This window comes from Panthera leo, chromosome A3 (assembly GCF_018350215.1).
Source record: "Panthera leo isolate Ple1 chromosome A3, P.leo_Ple1_pat1.1, whole genome shotgun sequence".
Taxonomy (NCBI): Eukaryota; Metazoa; Chordata; class Mammalia; order Carnivora; family Felidae; genus Panthera; species Panthera leo.
Window position 1 is genome coordinate 79,239,552 of NC_056681.1, and position 14,613 is coordinate 79,254,164.

Sequence of the window (14,613 nt, forward strand, 5' to 3'; positions counted from 1 at the left end):
GTCATAGCTATCTAAATATTAACACATGAGTACTGAATCATCTTCTGAAAAGTCCTAGCCAATTTGTGCTTCTTTAGAAAAGTCAAAATCAAGATCAAATTAAAATCAAAGTTAAATATGACTGCTACCACATAGAACCACATGGCCACTAGGACAGAAACCATACGTTTTTCAAGAATTTGTAATAAAACATTACTAACATATCAGAAACCTGGGAAACAGCTATATTATGAACAGAATATTACAGAAGCACACAAATTCTGTATAAGGAGATGACAATTCTGTGTAGCACTGTATTACACTGTATTATATCTAAGGTGTTTTTTTTTTTTTTTAATTAGAATTTTACCTCAAAGACCTCATGAAATTATTGCTTTCAACCAAAGAGTCACATGGAATGACTGATCCTCAAGAACAGTAATAATGAGGCACTTTATTTCAAACGGGAAAGTAGGGGAGTGGGACTATGCTTATATTTGGAGATTTTTTTTCCCAATAACATTAAAAAATGATAAACTGGTGAGCAAACTGATTTGAGGAAGAAAATAGCAGATTTAGTATTACCTTAGTTCTGTTAAAAATTTTTAACTAGAGAAATTTAATTTTATTAAATTATTTAATCAAAAATTAAATTTAACTAAGTTAAATTTATTAAAATTTATTTAATTTAAAGATTAAATTTAAATTAATTATATTGTAATAAGCATAATTAAATTAATTTAAAATAAAAATTTATTAAATTTTTTTAAATAAAAAGGATGCTGAGCTGACATTTTTTAGGATGTTTACTAAATGATTCATTAAAAGGTTTCTATATGGAAAGATAACAAAGAATTCTAGAAAGTAGAGCACAATGTTTTAAAACATTTTTATGGAAAATTCCAAAAGGGGAAATACGCACCTCCTAGGCTGTTTTTAAATAGTCTCAATTCAATGTGAAAACATTTTCAGTAAGGAACTACTTTTTTCCAGATGAAGAAAGAAGTTTAGAGAAGTCAATATGAAGATTACAGAATAAGCCAGAGAAAATAGGCAGACTTTTTTAAAAAGCATGTGGTAGATCTGTTAAAGTTTAAAATGAGGTATTTTATCCAGAGATGGAGTCTACTTCATACCCCCCTGAATCTGAACTGCCCTCATTAAGTGCTTCAACAGAATGTGGTAGAATTTATACTGTTTCAGAGGCTGGACCTTAAGAGGCCTTATATACAAGCTTACACATTTGTCTTCCTGGAGAAATTCTAAGATCACCACGTAAAGAAGCCAATCAACTCTAGTGGAGAATGAGAGGCCATGTGGAGAAAACCCAAGGAGCCCTAGACAACATCCAGCACCAACTGTCAGACATGTGAGTGAAACCATGTTGGACCTTTAAACTCTTCCATCTCTCAAAGTAAATATACAACTGCCTAAGTGAGGCCACATAAAACCAATAGAATTGCTCAGCCAACTCAGACAAGCATGAGAAATAACAGATCTGTTTTTTTATGCCACTTACATAACACATTATCATATTAACTGTCTCAATTCCCACCATGTGTATAAAGTAATGCTATCATCTAAATAAACCTAAGGTGGGTTTCTAAACTCTTTGAAAGGCTTATAAAAGTATCACTAATGCAGTATGTCAAGCATCTTGACTTATTATAAAAGAAAGTACTATCATTTAGAACAGGCAGTTAAAGGGGCACCTCAGCGACTCAGTCAGTTAAGTGTCCAACTTCAGCTCAGGTCATGATCTCAAAGTTCGTGGGTTCGAGCCCCGCGTCGGGCTCTGTGCTGACAGCTCACAGCCTGGAGCCTGCTTCAGATTCTCTCCCTCTCTCTGACCCTCCCCCACTCACTCTTGTCTCTCTCTCTCAAAAATAAATAAACATTAAAAAAAAAAAAAAAACTTTGTAGTTAAGGATACTTTGTTTTCTTAATGTGAGAAATTCCAAATACTGTTACCAATGTTTCTAAGAATAAAATTCAAAATTCCACCTGCTTCTTTTTCCTCAATTATTACTTTCTGAAAGTATCATACTACAGCATAAGTGTACATCAGCAAAATGTTTTATATCACTGACAGTTTAATTCTTATGAGTTCAATCTGTGAATCTTTCCTTAATAGGACTATGTTAAGCAAATGTTCAACCCAAGTTGCTACTAAAATGGTTTAGATAAACTGGAATACTTTTTCCTAACAGTAGTTATTTTTATAAATTTTTCCGTCAATAACTCTGTCTTTATTCATGAAAAATTGACAACATAACTATAACTTAGTATTACTTAAAATTCACAAAATATTTTCACATACCTCTATAGTAGGATGAGTATTATGCTTGTACGCGGTATATAAAGGAAACTGAATTTGAAAAATTTTTGCCACACATAGTAAGAGTTTTTCCTTCTCATCTGTACTCCATAAACTAAAAGGATCACAACTCTTTGAAGATTCCTCCTCAGTCAGATTACAAATTCTTGTAGAGTTTGATTTTTTTTCTATTGATTTTTGTCTTTCTGTACTTCCTTCATTACACTCTCTTTCTATACTCAGTGGTTCTTCCACTTGATTACTCTCATCTTGCCACGTGGAATCTATGTTAATAGTAGTACAATGTTTACAAAGCTGGTCCCGGAGTACTTGAACTTGGGCAATCACTAAGTTAATAAGTGCACACACTACTTGGTTAAAAATCTCCAAATGCTTATATTCCTTGAAGCAGCACAGACATTGCCTATAAGAGAAAGAAAAATTTTCAATAAATTAATGCTTTCTAGAGAGACAATTGTATATTTCAAGTAATATAAAAATTACAAATCGGCAAATCCTAAAGTACCTCTTTTTTTTTTTAAGTTTTGGTCTCCTTTTTCCTGACAGGGTAGCACTACAGTCATTTATAAAGATAGCATCACACCAAAAACTGGTACTTCGGTTAGTAAAAAGTCACCAAATTAGGTTGACAGCTATAGTCTTCAGTGTTATCTAGATATTTATCTGCTTTTCCACATAAAGAACCATTTAAAAACAAGAATTGTGGCATCTATCTTTGCTTCTCTAAGCACTGAGTACTTCATATATGTTTAGTAAATATTAGGAAACTGGCTAAAATAAAAACCTTATTAGTAAAGCTGTTCTATTTTACATAAAGGGATTTGCAGCCAAGAAGTAAAAAAAAATGTATTTTAACATTACTAATTTGCTTGAAGGCTAACTTAGGAAGGGCATTCCTACCCTCTTTGGCTAATGAAAAGCATTTAGGAATAATATACACTCACACTCTTCAGCGTGTGTGGATGTGTGTGTGTGTATACATAAATAAATACAGTAAGAGTAACTTATTACACACAAATCTAGTTAAGACATGTTCAGTTAGCATTAATGCCTGGCACACTGTGGATAATCAAAGAGTCTGGTAAATCAATAAATAAATGATCATCAAGTACCAGATTATAAGAATAATTCTTTCCAATGATGGATGACAACTGAAAAACCATTACTTACCTAGTTATATTATCAATTTAAATCATCTATTCTGTAGTCCAAATAGAGCACCAACTCCCTTTATGACCATGTAGACATCATCTCATTTCTCCAAGTGTGGCAAATTTGAAGTATAGCCATAAACTCTTTAATATTCTTCCCTTTAAACAGTGAAGCCCACTTTTCCTCCCCTTGAATGTGGAACATACTTAATAACTAAAATCTATGTGGATGTGGCAAAAATGACTGTGTGACATCTGAAACTAGGTCATAAGTGACAGTGCCACTCAGCCTTGCTCTCTTTTCAATCACTTGCTCTGAGAGAAGCCAATTATATGATGTAAAATAGTCCAGGGGGCATCTGGGTGACTCAGTCGGTTAAGCATCGACTTCGGCTCAGGTCATGATCTCATGGTTCGTGAGTTCATGCCCCACATCTGGCTCTGTGCTGATGGCTCAGAGTCTAGAGCCTATTTCGGATTCTGTATCTCCCTCTCTTTCTGCCCCTCCCCTGCTCCTGCTCTCTGTCTCTCAAAAAATAAATAAATGTTAAAAAAAAATTTTTAAATAGTCCAGGAGCCCTTGGAGTGGTCCAGATGAGAAAAAAAAAAAAAAAGAGCTCACACGCTCACACTACTAATAAGCACCAGCTTGCCAACCAAGTAAGTGAGCCAACTTGGAAGCAGACCCTCCAGCCCCACATGAGGCCTGAGATGACCATAACCTGGCCAAAAACTCAACAGTACCTCATAAGAAATCCAAGCCACAAAGAACCAGCAAAACCACTCCCAAATTCCACTCCCATAAAAACTCTAAAGATAATAAATGTTTATTGTTGTTTTAAGATACTACTTTTTGAGTAATGTGTTACACAGAAATAGATAAATAATACATCAGGCCTGTCTTCTCAGTTAGCAAAATGAAAGAGATTTTATCTCTAAGAACTCCTCCACCTTTAAAATTCTATATTATTACAATTTCCTCCGGAAAAAAAATTAACATATTACTGTTGGTATTTTTCTGACAAATAGCTTTTCTTTAGGTTCAGGAAAAATCAAGTTCAAAGTGAAGGATTATACACTGGAATATCTTTCTTTAGCAAGAAAAGAATCTTAGTTCCTTCCCAAAAAAGACCTTGAGGTCAGATTTAGATTAGGAAAGCCAAAGAAACAGTCAAATTTACTTTAAAAATTCAATGCCAAGGGGGTGCCTGTTTGGCTCAGTCAAAAGAGCATGCAATTCTTGTTCTCAGTGTCGTGAGTTCAAGCCTCATGTTGGGTGTAGAAATTAATTAAATAAAAACTTTAATTCATGAACATCTGGGTAGCTCAGTCAGTTGAGCGTCCAACTCTTAATTTTGGCTCAGTTCTTGATTCCAGGGTCGGGGGATCAAGCCCCACATCAGGCTCCCCCCTGAGCCTGTTTAAGATTCTCTCTTTCTCCCTTCCTCCCCTCCACCTCTCTCCCCTGCTCATACACGTGCATACGCTCACTCACTCTCTCAAATAAACAAAATTAAAAAAATAAAAAATAAAATTCATTGGCAGGAAATGGGCATCTAACTGACCAGGAAACTAATCTTAAAAAGACAAAACTTATGTATGAACAAAGAGCAAACTGCATCTAAGTTCTTACAGACCCAAAATATACAAATTCAAGAACTAAGAATCGAAGTGACAATAAACACATACACACATTTATCTTTAATTATTACATAACTTATACATTTTATTGTATGACACTCAATTCTGAAAAGTCTAGGCATTTTAATTCTCAACAGAGCATTTCTCTATATATCCCTACCCACAATGCAGGGGGCGGGGGGAAGAGAATGTGTGTTTTTTAAATAAAACATCACTTTCAGTTAAGCCCCAGCTTGATTTTACACTTAAGTTTATTTCTTCTCTGTTCTAAACCTCACTACAAATATACTGAAAGAAAAAAGACTTAACTCCATACGGTAAGAGATAATGGAAGAACAGTTAACAAATGGCAACAAATTTTGGATGACAGCAAAGGGAGTAATAGTAACTGAGAGCAGAAGAAATAAACTTGGAAGAGGCTATAGAAGGATTTATCAACAAAAATATCCACACCACAGAACACTGAAAAGGCTCAAGAACAAAGACCATCAGATACCTCTAAAGACAGAGATGAAGCATTGGGCAGAAAATAGGACTAAATGAAAGGTACGGTTAAAACCTGCAGATTCCTAGGTAGCCAGGATACTGTTCCTACTTGATCCAGGGAAACAAGAAGTTTCCTCCTGTACATAAAATGAACAAGATTAAGTTCAGGAAAAACTGATGCTGAAGACAGGGATGATAAAAGACACTGAAAGGAAGAGAACTATGTGATACTACGACTGGTAAATCTCTCCAACTAATATGCCCCACCCAACAACCAGACTAAAATATCTCAAGGCCAAAGGCTCGAAGACATTTCTCTTAGAGAATATGAATGACCTAAGAGAAAAGCCTACTTATCCCTGGTAATGAAGCTTGCTCACCATTTTCCAATCTACAGAGTGGGCCAACATCTGAGATGGCCCCAACAAAGAACTTCTAATCCATCTTTGAATGCTCATCTCTTAACCATGTAAAGATAACCAGTAAGACAAGCAAGGAAAGCTGCATCACTAAAGGTAGGTCAAAACAAATGGTAAAAAGAAATTCAAAGAATGTAGATAAAATGCAGAAAGAAAAAAGGTTTTAATAATGTATGTCCTCAGAAACAAAGAGTGGATTACTGAAACAAGAACAGAATACTATTAAAAAATGCATTCCAACTACAAAAGAGACCTTCAATGTGTACAAATATACATTATATAGCTTTTGCATACACATCAATCACACTTTAAAACCCCATTAGAATTATAGCAATTTGACAGAAGAGCATGCAACTCTTGATCTTGGGGTCGTGAATTGGAGTCCCACATGTAATGCACAGATTACTTAAATAAATAAATAAAACTTTAAAAATAAATAAGATGGGGTGCCTCAGTGGCTCAGTCAGTTGGGCATTCAACTTCAGCTCAGGTCATGATCTCACGGCTTGTGAGTTCGAGCCCCACATCGGGCTCTGCATTGACAGCTCAGAACCTGGAGCCTGCTTCAGATTCTATGTCTCCTTCTCTCTCTGTCCCTCTCCCACTCATGCTCGCTTTCTCTCTCTCTCTCTCTCTCTCTCTCTCTCTCTCAAAAATAAACATTAAAAATAAATAAGAAATAAAATTAAAATTTGCCAATTTGTAAAATTCAACAAAAGTTCCACAAGGTAAAAGTAAAAAAATCTCCAAAAAGTGGTAGAGACAAAGAAAAATAATGGGGAGAAAAAGGAAAGCATACCATCAACCAAGAAGACATAATATCTGACTAATAATACTTCCAAGAAGACATAATACAAAATCTGAAGGTTTGGAAATGATGAAATTACAAAATATTTCAGAACTGAAAAACCCACCAAAACACCTACCATCATGAATCTTTTTTTCAGTTTGAGAGGGAGGGAGGTACACACACACACACACACACACACACACACACACACACACAGAGAGAGAGAGAATATCCCAATGCAGGGCTTGATTCCACGAACTGTGAGACTGTAACCTGAGCAGAAACCCAGAGTTGGATGCTTAACCAACTGAGCCACCCAGGTGCCCCTCATCATGAAATTTCTAAAACTGAGCAGGGATGAAGATCCTAAAAGCTTTCAGGGAGAGTGGAAAGAGTGACAAGAAGGAGCTCAGGAATAAAAATAGCTAATACTTCTCCAAAGCTATATGGGGGTGGAGGAGGTCTGGCTGACTCAATCTGCAGAGGATGTGACTCCTGATCTCAGAGTCTGGAGTTCAAGCCCCATGATGGAAGTAGAGCTTACTTTAAAAAAAAAAAAAAAAAAAAAAAAAAAAAAAAAAATTCAAAGAAGGGGCACCTGGGTGGTTCAGTAGTAGGTTGTGCATCTGACTCTTGATTTCAGCTCAGGTCAGAATCCCAGGGTCGTGGGATGGAGCCCCACACTGGGCTCCCCACTGAGCATGGAACCTGCTTGAGATTCTCTCTCCCCTCCCCATCCCCTCTCCTCCTGTTCACACTTGCTCTCTCAAAAAACATAAAAATAAAAAAATAAAAAACCTCACAGCAATATCAGAAGCTAGAATACAATGGAGCAACACTTTTAAATTTTTTAAAGAATATAATTTTCTACCCAGAATTCTGTATTGAAGTCTTCAAGATTAAGGGAAGAACAGAAACTTTTAGGTCTGAAGGGTATAAAAAACACCTGTCTCCCACGCACCCCTTCTCAGAAAAGATGTCATCTTAACAAAACAAAGAAGTAAACCAATAACAATGTCCACGTAGAATTCTGGAAACTGGAGATCCAAAACAATATAAAAGCAAAAGGAATTTCAAGGATGATCTGAAGAGAAGATAGCTATTTAGTATCCCTAATGAAAAATCAATAATTGGAGTAGGAAGATAAAGGACAAAGGAGATTTGGGAGAGGGGAAAGGGAGGGAAAAAACTAATCATATAATGATATATAAAAATATAAAACTTAGTATTAAGAAGAGTTGAAGAATTTGGAATGAATCAGTGACTCACACCTGGAAAATTTTAAAACACACCAGGAAACTCTTGGAAACAAAAGATAAACAAGAACTTATTTCTTGTAAAATATAAAATAAGCCACAGAACTTTTTTTGGCTCATCAATTACCCTGAGAGAAAGGGAAAGGGTAAAAGAATGTAATCTTTATGTATCCGAAAAGGAAGTTCACAGGGTGGACTTAAAATTGAGGAGTGTCTGGGTGGCTCACATGGTTGAGTGTCTGACTTCGGCTCAGGTCATGATCTCACAGCTCATGACTTTAAGCCCTGCGTCGGGCTCTGTGCTGACAGCTCAGAGCCTGGAGCCTGTTTCAGATTCTGTGTCTCCCTCTCTCTCTGCCACTCCCTTGCTTGTGCTCTCTCTCTCTCAAAATAAATAAACATTAAAAAAATTTTTTTTCATTGATACATGAAGCAACAGCAATATAATAAAACGATTTCAGAATATAGAAGTTAATATCAAAACCAACATCTGAAAGAGTTAAAAGCAGAAGGGGAACTGAAGAGATAGGGGACAATGAACTTTATTACAGGCCTTTTTGCATTTACTTTTTAAACTCTGTACATACTACTTCTATTTATATACCAATCTCTTACATACCCTTCCCCTATCTAAGCTTATCCTATGTTTTTCCTAGTCCTACTCCTATTATTACCACCCTGATAAGACTTTCTTACCCAAGTAGAGTTACATGCTGCTTGAGTAGAATATGGTTACATTTAAGAACAAGCTAGTAGGTTTAGAAAAACATACATAATAAAGGCCATATATGAAAAACTACCAGCTAACAACATATTCAATGGTGAAAAACTTTGAGTTTTCTGCCTAAGATGAGCATGTCCACTCTTACTTTTATTCAACATAGTAGTAAAAGGTCCTAGCCATAGCAATCAGACGAGAAAAAGCAATAAAAGGTATCCAAAATGTAAGGACGAAGTAAAATTCTCACTATTTGCAGATGACATGATACTACACATACAGAACCCTAAAGACTCCACCAAAAACTAGAACTGAAAAATGAATTCAGTAAAATTGCAAGACTGCTGCTCTGACAGTGCAGACCCTGCTTGGGATTCACTGTCTCCCTTTCTACCTGTGCTCTTCCCCCACTTGCATTTTCTCTCTCTCACTCTCTCAAAAATAAATAAACATTAAAAAAGAAAAGAAATTCAAGACAACACAAAGAAATGGAAAGACATTCCATGCTCGTGGGTTCAAAGAACAAATACTGTTAAAATATTCATACTACCCAAAGCAATCTACACATTTAATGCAATCCCTATCAAAATACCAATGGCATTTTTCACAGAACTAGGACAATCCCCAAATTTGTATGGAACCACAAAGACCTCAAAAAGCCAAAGCAATCTTGAAAAAGAATAACAAATCTGGACGTATCACAATTCTAGACTTCAAGTTATATTATAAAGCTGTACTAATCTAAACAGTATGGTACTGGCACAAAAACAGACAAATAGATCAGTGGAATAGAATAGAAAGCCCAGAAATGAACCCATGATTTGAGGGTCAATCAATCTTCGACAAAGGAGGAGTGGGATAAAAATAATGGGAAAAAAAGACAGTCTCTTCCAACAAATGGTGTTGGGAAAACTGGACAGCTATGTGCAAAAGAATGAAACTAGACCATTTTCTTACACTATACACACAAATAAACTCTAAATGGAGCAAGCACTTAAATGTGAGACCTGAAACCATAAATATCCCAGAAAGGGGGACCTGGGTGGTTCGGTCGATTGAGCATCTGACTCTTCATTTTGGCTAAGGGCATGGTCTCACACGTCGTGGGATCAAGCCCCTTGTCAGGATCTGAGCTGACAGCCCAGAGCCTGTTTGGGATTCTCTCTCTCTTCCACTTCCCCTCCCCAACGTGTATACACATGCACCACACCCCACCACCCCCCCCCCAACGCCTCAAAATAAACATTTAAAAACAAAACTCCTAGGAGACCACAAGCAGTAATTTCTCTGACATCAGGCATACCAACATTTTTCTACGTACGTCTCCTGAGTCGAAGGAAACCAAAGCAAAAATAAGCTATTAGGACTTCATCAAAATAAAAAGTCCCTGCAGAGATAATAAAACAATCAACAAAACTAAAAAAGGCAACCTGCTGAATGGGAAAAGATATTTGCAAATGATGTATCTGATAAAGGGTTAATATCCAAAATATATAAAGATCTTACACAACTCAACACATACACACAATAACACAATTAAAAATGGGCAGAAGACATACAGATGACCAATAGACACACGAACAGACATGTCATTACTTATCAGGGAAATGCAAATCAATACCACCATGAGCTATCACCTCAAATCTGTCAGAATGGCCAAAATCAAAACCATAAGAAAAAACTGCTGGCAAAGATGTGAGAAAAAGGAACCCTCGTGCACTATAGGTGGGAATGCAAACTGGTACAGCGACTGTGGAAAATAGCACGTGGGCACCAGTTAAGTGTCCGACTCTTGGTTTCAGATCAGGTCATGATTTCATGGTTAGTAAGTTCAAGCCCCACATCAGGCTCCATGCTGACAGTGCAGAACCTGCTTGGAATTGTCTCTCTCCCTCTCTGTCTCTCTCTCTCAAAACAAACTAAAAAAATTAAAAATTAAAAAAATAACAGTATGGAGATTCCTTAAAATATTAAAAATAGAACTACCCCACAATTCAGTAATTGCACTACTGGGTATTTACCCTAAGAATATGAAAACACTAATTCAAAAGGATATATGCATCTGTGTATTTATTGTAGCATTATTTACAACAGCCAAATTAGGGAAGCAGCACAAGTGTCCAAATAGGTAAACAGATAAAAGGGTGGCATATACATACACATGGATTATTACTCAGCCATAAGAAAGAATGAAAACTTGCCATTTGCAAGGACATGGATGGATCCAGAGAGTATAATGCTAAGCGAAATTAAGTCAGTAAGAGAAAGACAAATACCATAGGATTTCACTCATAAATGTAATCTAAGAAACAAAACAAACGAACAAAGTGGGGGGAAACGACAAACCAAAAAACAGATTCTTAACTAGAGAACCAATTGATGACTTTCATAGGGGAGGTGGGTAGAGGGATGGATGAAATAGGTGTAGGGAATTAAAAAAGAGTACACTTATCTTGATGAGCACTGAGTAATATGTAGAATTATTGAGTAATATACAGAATTGTTGGATCACTATACTGTATACCTGAAACAAATTTGACACTGTATATTAACCATACCAGAATTAAATTTTTTAAAAAATGAAAAGAATTTTTAAAAAAGAACGTAACATGATAAAATCTGTAAATGTCTAACATAAAATACATAGCTCCAATTAAGAAAAAAATTTTAGCTCAACATTCATGAGGAATCTACATGTCAAAACTAAATTATTTTTTAACTTGGATTCTATAATTCCATCTAACAACATATATTCCAATGGATCTAATGTTTTTCCTGGCCTGGTGCTATGGAACACACGAAAACACCGTTAATCCACGGTATCCAACCTCAGCAAAAGGTTTTTTCAATTTATGAACTAATTTATAAGAAGCACTACTTTATAAGTAATGGTCAATATCCATATCCCACTCAATTTATCAATATCGCCAAATTTCTTAATGCCAAAAGAAAACATAGAGCCTTAAAGAGTGTAGAACATACACTCATCTATTCAAAAGCAACAGCTTCTAAAACTGTTTTTAAAGTTTACTGAGGCAGTTGGCTGGCTCAGTCAAAAGAGTATGCGACTCTTGATCTCGTGATCACAAGTTGAAGCCCCATGCTGGGTGTAGAATTTACTTAAAAACATAAAAGTTTACTAAAACAATGAAAAAATAAAAGCAACATCCTCAAACATTTATCAACCACAAATGGCAGGTATGAAAGACACAATTTTTAGCCTGAAAATAAAAAAACCGATAGAACCTCACCCTTGCTGGTACCCAGAATTCTTTCAGGAGAGAAAACATGAAATAAAATTTAAAAGTAGACTTTGTAGGAAACAGTAAGAGCCTTGAATGTCTGGTAAGGAATGTGGAATTTACAAGACAGAAACCTAAGCCTGTTTTGTGGTAAGTTCTAAACAAGTCCAAAAAAAAAAAAAAAATAGGCACCGTTGTTATCAGCCAATGCTTTTATCATCCATGGTATTACTTTCAGACCTTTATATGCTCTTTTCTTAACTTGTATTCTTCAATTTATTGTCTTAATCTTCTCTGCCTACTTTGAATTAGTCTTCCTCCCATTCCATTCCCAGTTGCAATAATAAAATAAATAATAACTTTTTAAACTAACATATACAATTTCCCTGATCTTACAGACAAAATGAAAGATGTCAGTTATACAACTGCTACACACAATTAAAATGATGATGGGGGTGTCTGGGTGGCTCAGGTGGTTAAGCACTGACTACGGCTCAGATCATGATCTCATGGTTCGTGGGTTTGAGCCCCGTATCAGACTCTGTGCGGACAGCTTGGAGCCTGGAGCCTGGAGCCTGTTTCGGATTCTATGTCTTCCTTTCTCTCTGCCCCTCCCCTGCTCATGCTCTGTCTCTCTCTTCTCAAAAATAAACATTTTTTAAATATATTAAAACAATTTTTTTAAAATGATGACAGATAATACCTGATGACATGGAGAGACTGATTTTTCATACACAGTCAACTATAATCAGACTCTAAAACATAAATGTAATAAAATCATATTTTGTAAAATTTTAAACTGTATAGTTCACAAGTTCATGCCAGAGCTATACCAAAAATATTACCAGTTGTTACTGTGGGTAGTAGCCTGCCTTTTTGTTTTACACGTTGATTCTCTATTTTCTCAAAGTTTACAATGTTTACTTAAATAGGAAGATAGGAGGAAAAATACAAAATATTAATACAGCTGTAATTCTTATCAATACACTATTTTTAATGTGAACATACTCCTTTACCTATATTCTAGTCAATATATTAAAATAATGATTCTTGGTCACTGATAATCTTATGAAGGGTATTAATAGTACTTTTCTCCCAGAAAACCTATTAGGAACATTTTGTATGATATGTCACGGGTTCAATAGTGTGCTAAGGTACATTTACGGACTACCATAATCATGGGTCTCCAAGTTAACAATCTCTTTTGAAGATTAACTGTGCCTTATTAATTGCTGTTTATCACCCACAAGAACCATCATCTTAATCTAGGCAACAATATTTTCTCATGCCTAAGAAAAAGACTGTGGTGAGGCGCCTGGGTAGCTCAGTCGGTTAAGTGTCTGACTTCCATTCAGGTCATGATCTCGCAGGTCATGAGTTCGAGCCCCACGTCAGGCTCTGTGCTGACAGCTCGGAGCCCGGAGCCTGCTTAGGATTCTGTGTCACCCTCTCTCCCTGCCCCTCCCCCGCTTGCGCGCGCGCGCGCTCTCTCTCTCTCTCTCTCTCTCTAAAATAAACAAACATTAAAAAAAAGAAAAAAATGAGAAAGAAAAGAAAAAGACTGCGGTGGGTGGGAGGGACAAGAAGAGACTAGGCAAAACTTTTTATCACAAAATACTGTGATCCACCTGGGTATTATATTATCAATCCTCTCTTCCTTAGCACGAACAATGAAGACTTTAACATTCTACTTTTGGGTATTTTTTACTACCAGCTAAAAACTGTTCATACTTGGGGCGCCTGGGTGGCTCAGTCGGTTAAGTGTCCGACTTCAGCTCAGGTCACGATCTCGCGGTCCCTGAGTTCGAGCCCTGCATCAGGCTCTGGGCTGATGGCTCGGAGCCTGCAGCCTGCTTCCGATTCTGTGTCTCTTTCTCTCTCTCTGCCCCTCCCCCGTTCATGCTCTGTCTCTCTCTGTCTCAAAAATAAATAAAACGTTAAAAAAAAAGTTAAAAAAAAAACTTTTAAAAAAAAACTGTTCATACTTACCAATATGTGAACAGAATTTTAGATGTTAGAAATTATTTTCTAGTTCAGCTTTTCAAACTTTAGTTTATATAACATTCAATGTATATCATTTGCTAAACTAAATTTTAACAATTTTAATTAAAATAGGTGTTTATTAAGATCTTTTATCAGAGGGGCACCTGGGTAGCTTAGTTGGTTAAGCAACCAACTCTTAATTTTGACTCAGGTCATGATCTCAAAGTTCATGAGTTCAAGCCCCGCAACCAGCTCTGTGCTGACAGTGCAGGGCCTGCTTGGGATTCTTACACTCTCCCTCTCTCTCTGCCCCCTCCACACCTCCCCCACTTGCACTCTCTCAAAATAAATAAAACAAAACAAAAAAGATCTTTTGTCAGATACTAGGCTTAGCACTCTCTTTACAACCTAAGATAGTAGTACCTTTATTATTATTATTCTCATTCCACAGTAAGGAATTAAGAACTTACTTACAAGCTAACTAATCTGTCATAATTATCTAGTAAACAGGTGATAAAGAAAGACTCAAGGGGCACCTGAGTGGCTCAGTAGGTTGAGCATCCAACTTCGGCTTAGGTCATGATCTCACGGTTCCTGAGTTCAAGCCCTG

At 36.2% G+C, this 14,613-nt stretch overlaps 1 protein-coding gene across 2 annotated transcripts in view; it reads right to left on the reverse strand.

The window, feature by feature from the left end:
• Nucleotides 1-14,613, reverse strand: part of USP34 (ubiquitin specific peptidase 34) — a 248,353-nt gene that overhangs the window by 191,431 nt on the left and 42,309 nt on the right. For both annotated transcript variants that reach the window (XM_042932359.1, XM_042932358.1), the window contains exon 3: nt 2,300-2,720. In XM_042932359.1, the coding sequence (XP_042788293.1) occupies nt 2,300-2,720 (421 nt within the window). The remainder of the gene's footprint in view (nt 1-2,299; nt 2,721-14,613) is intronic.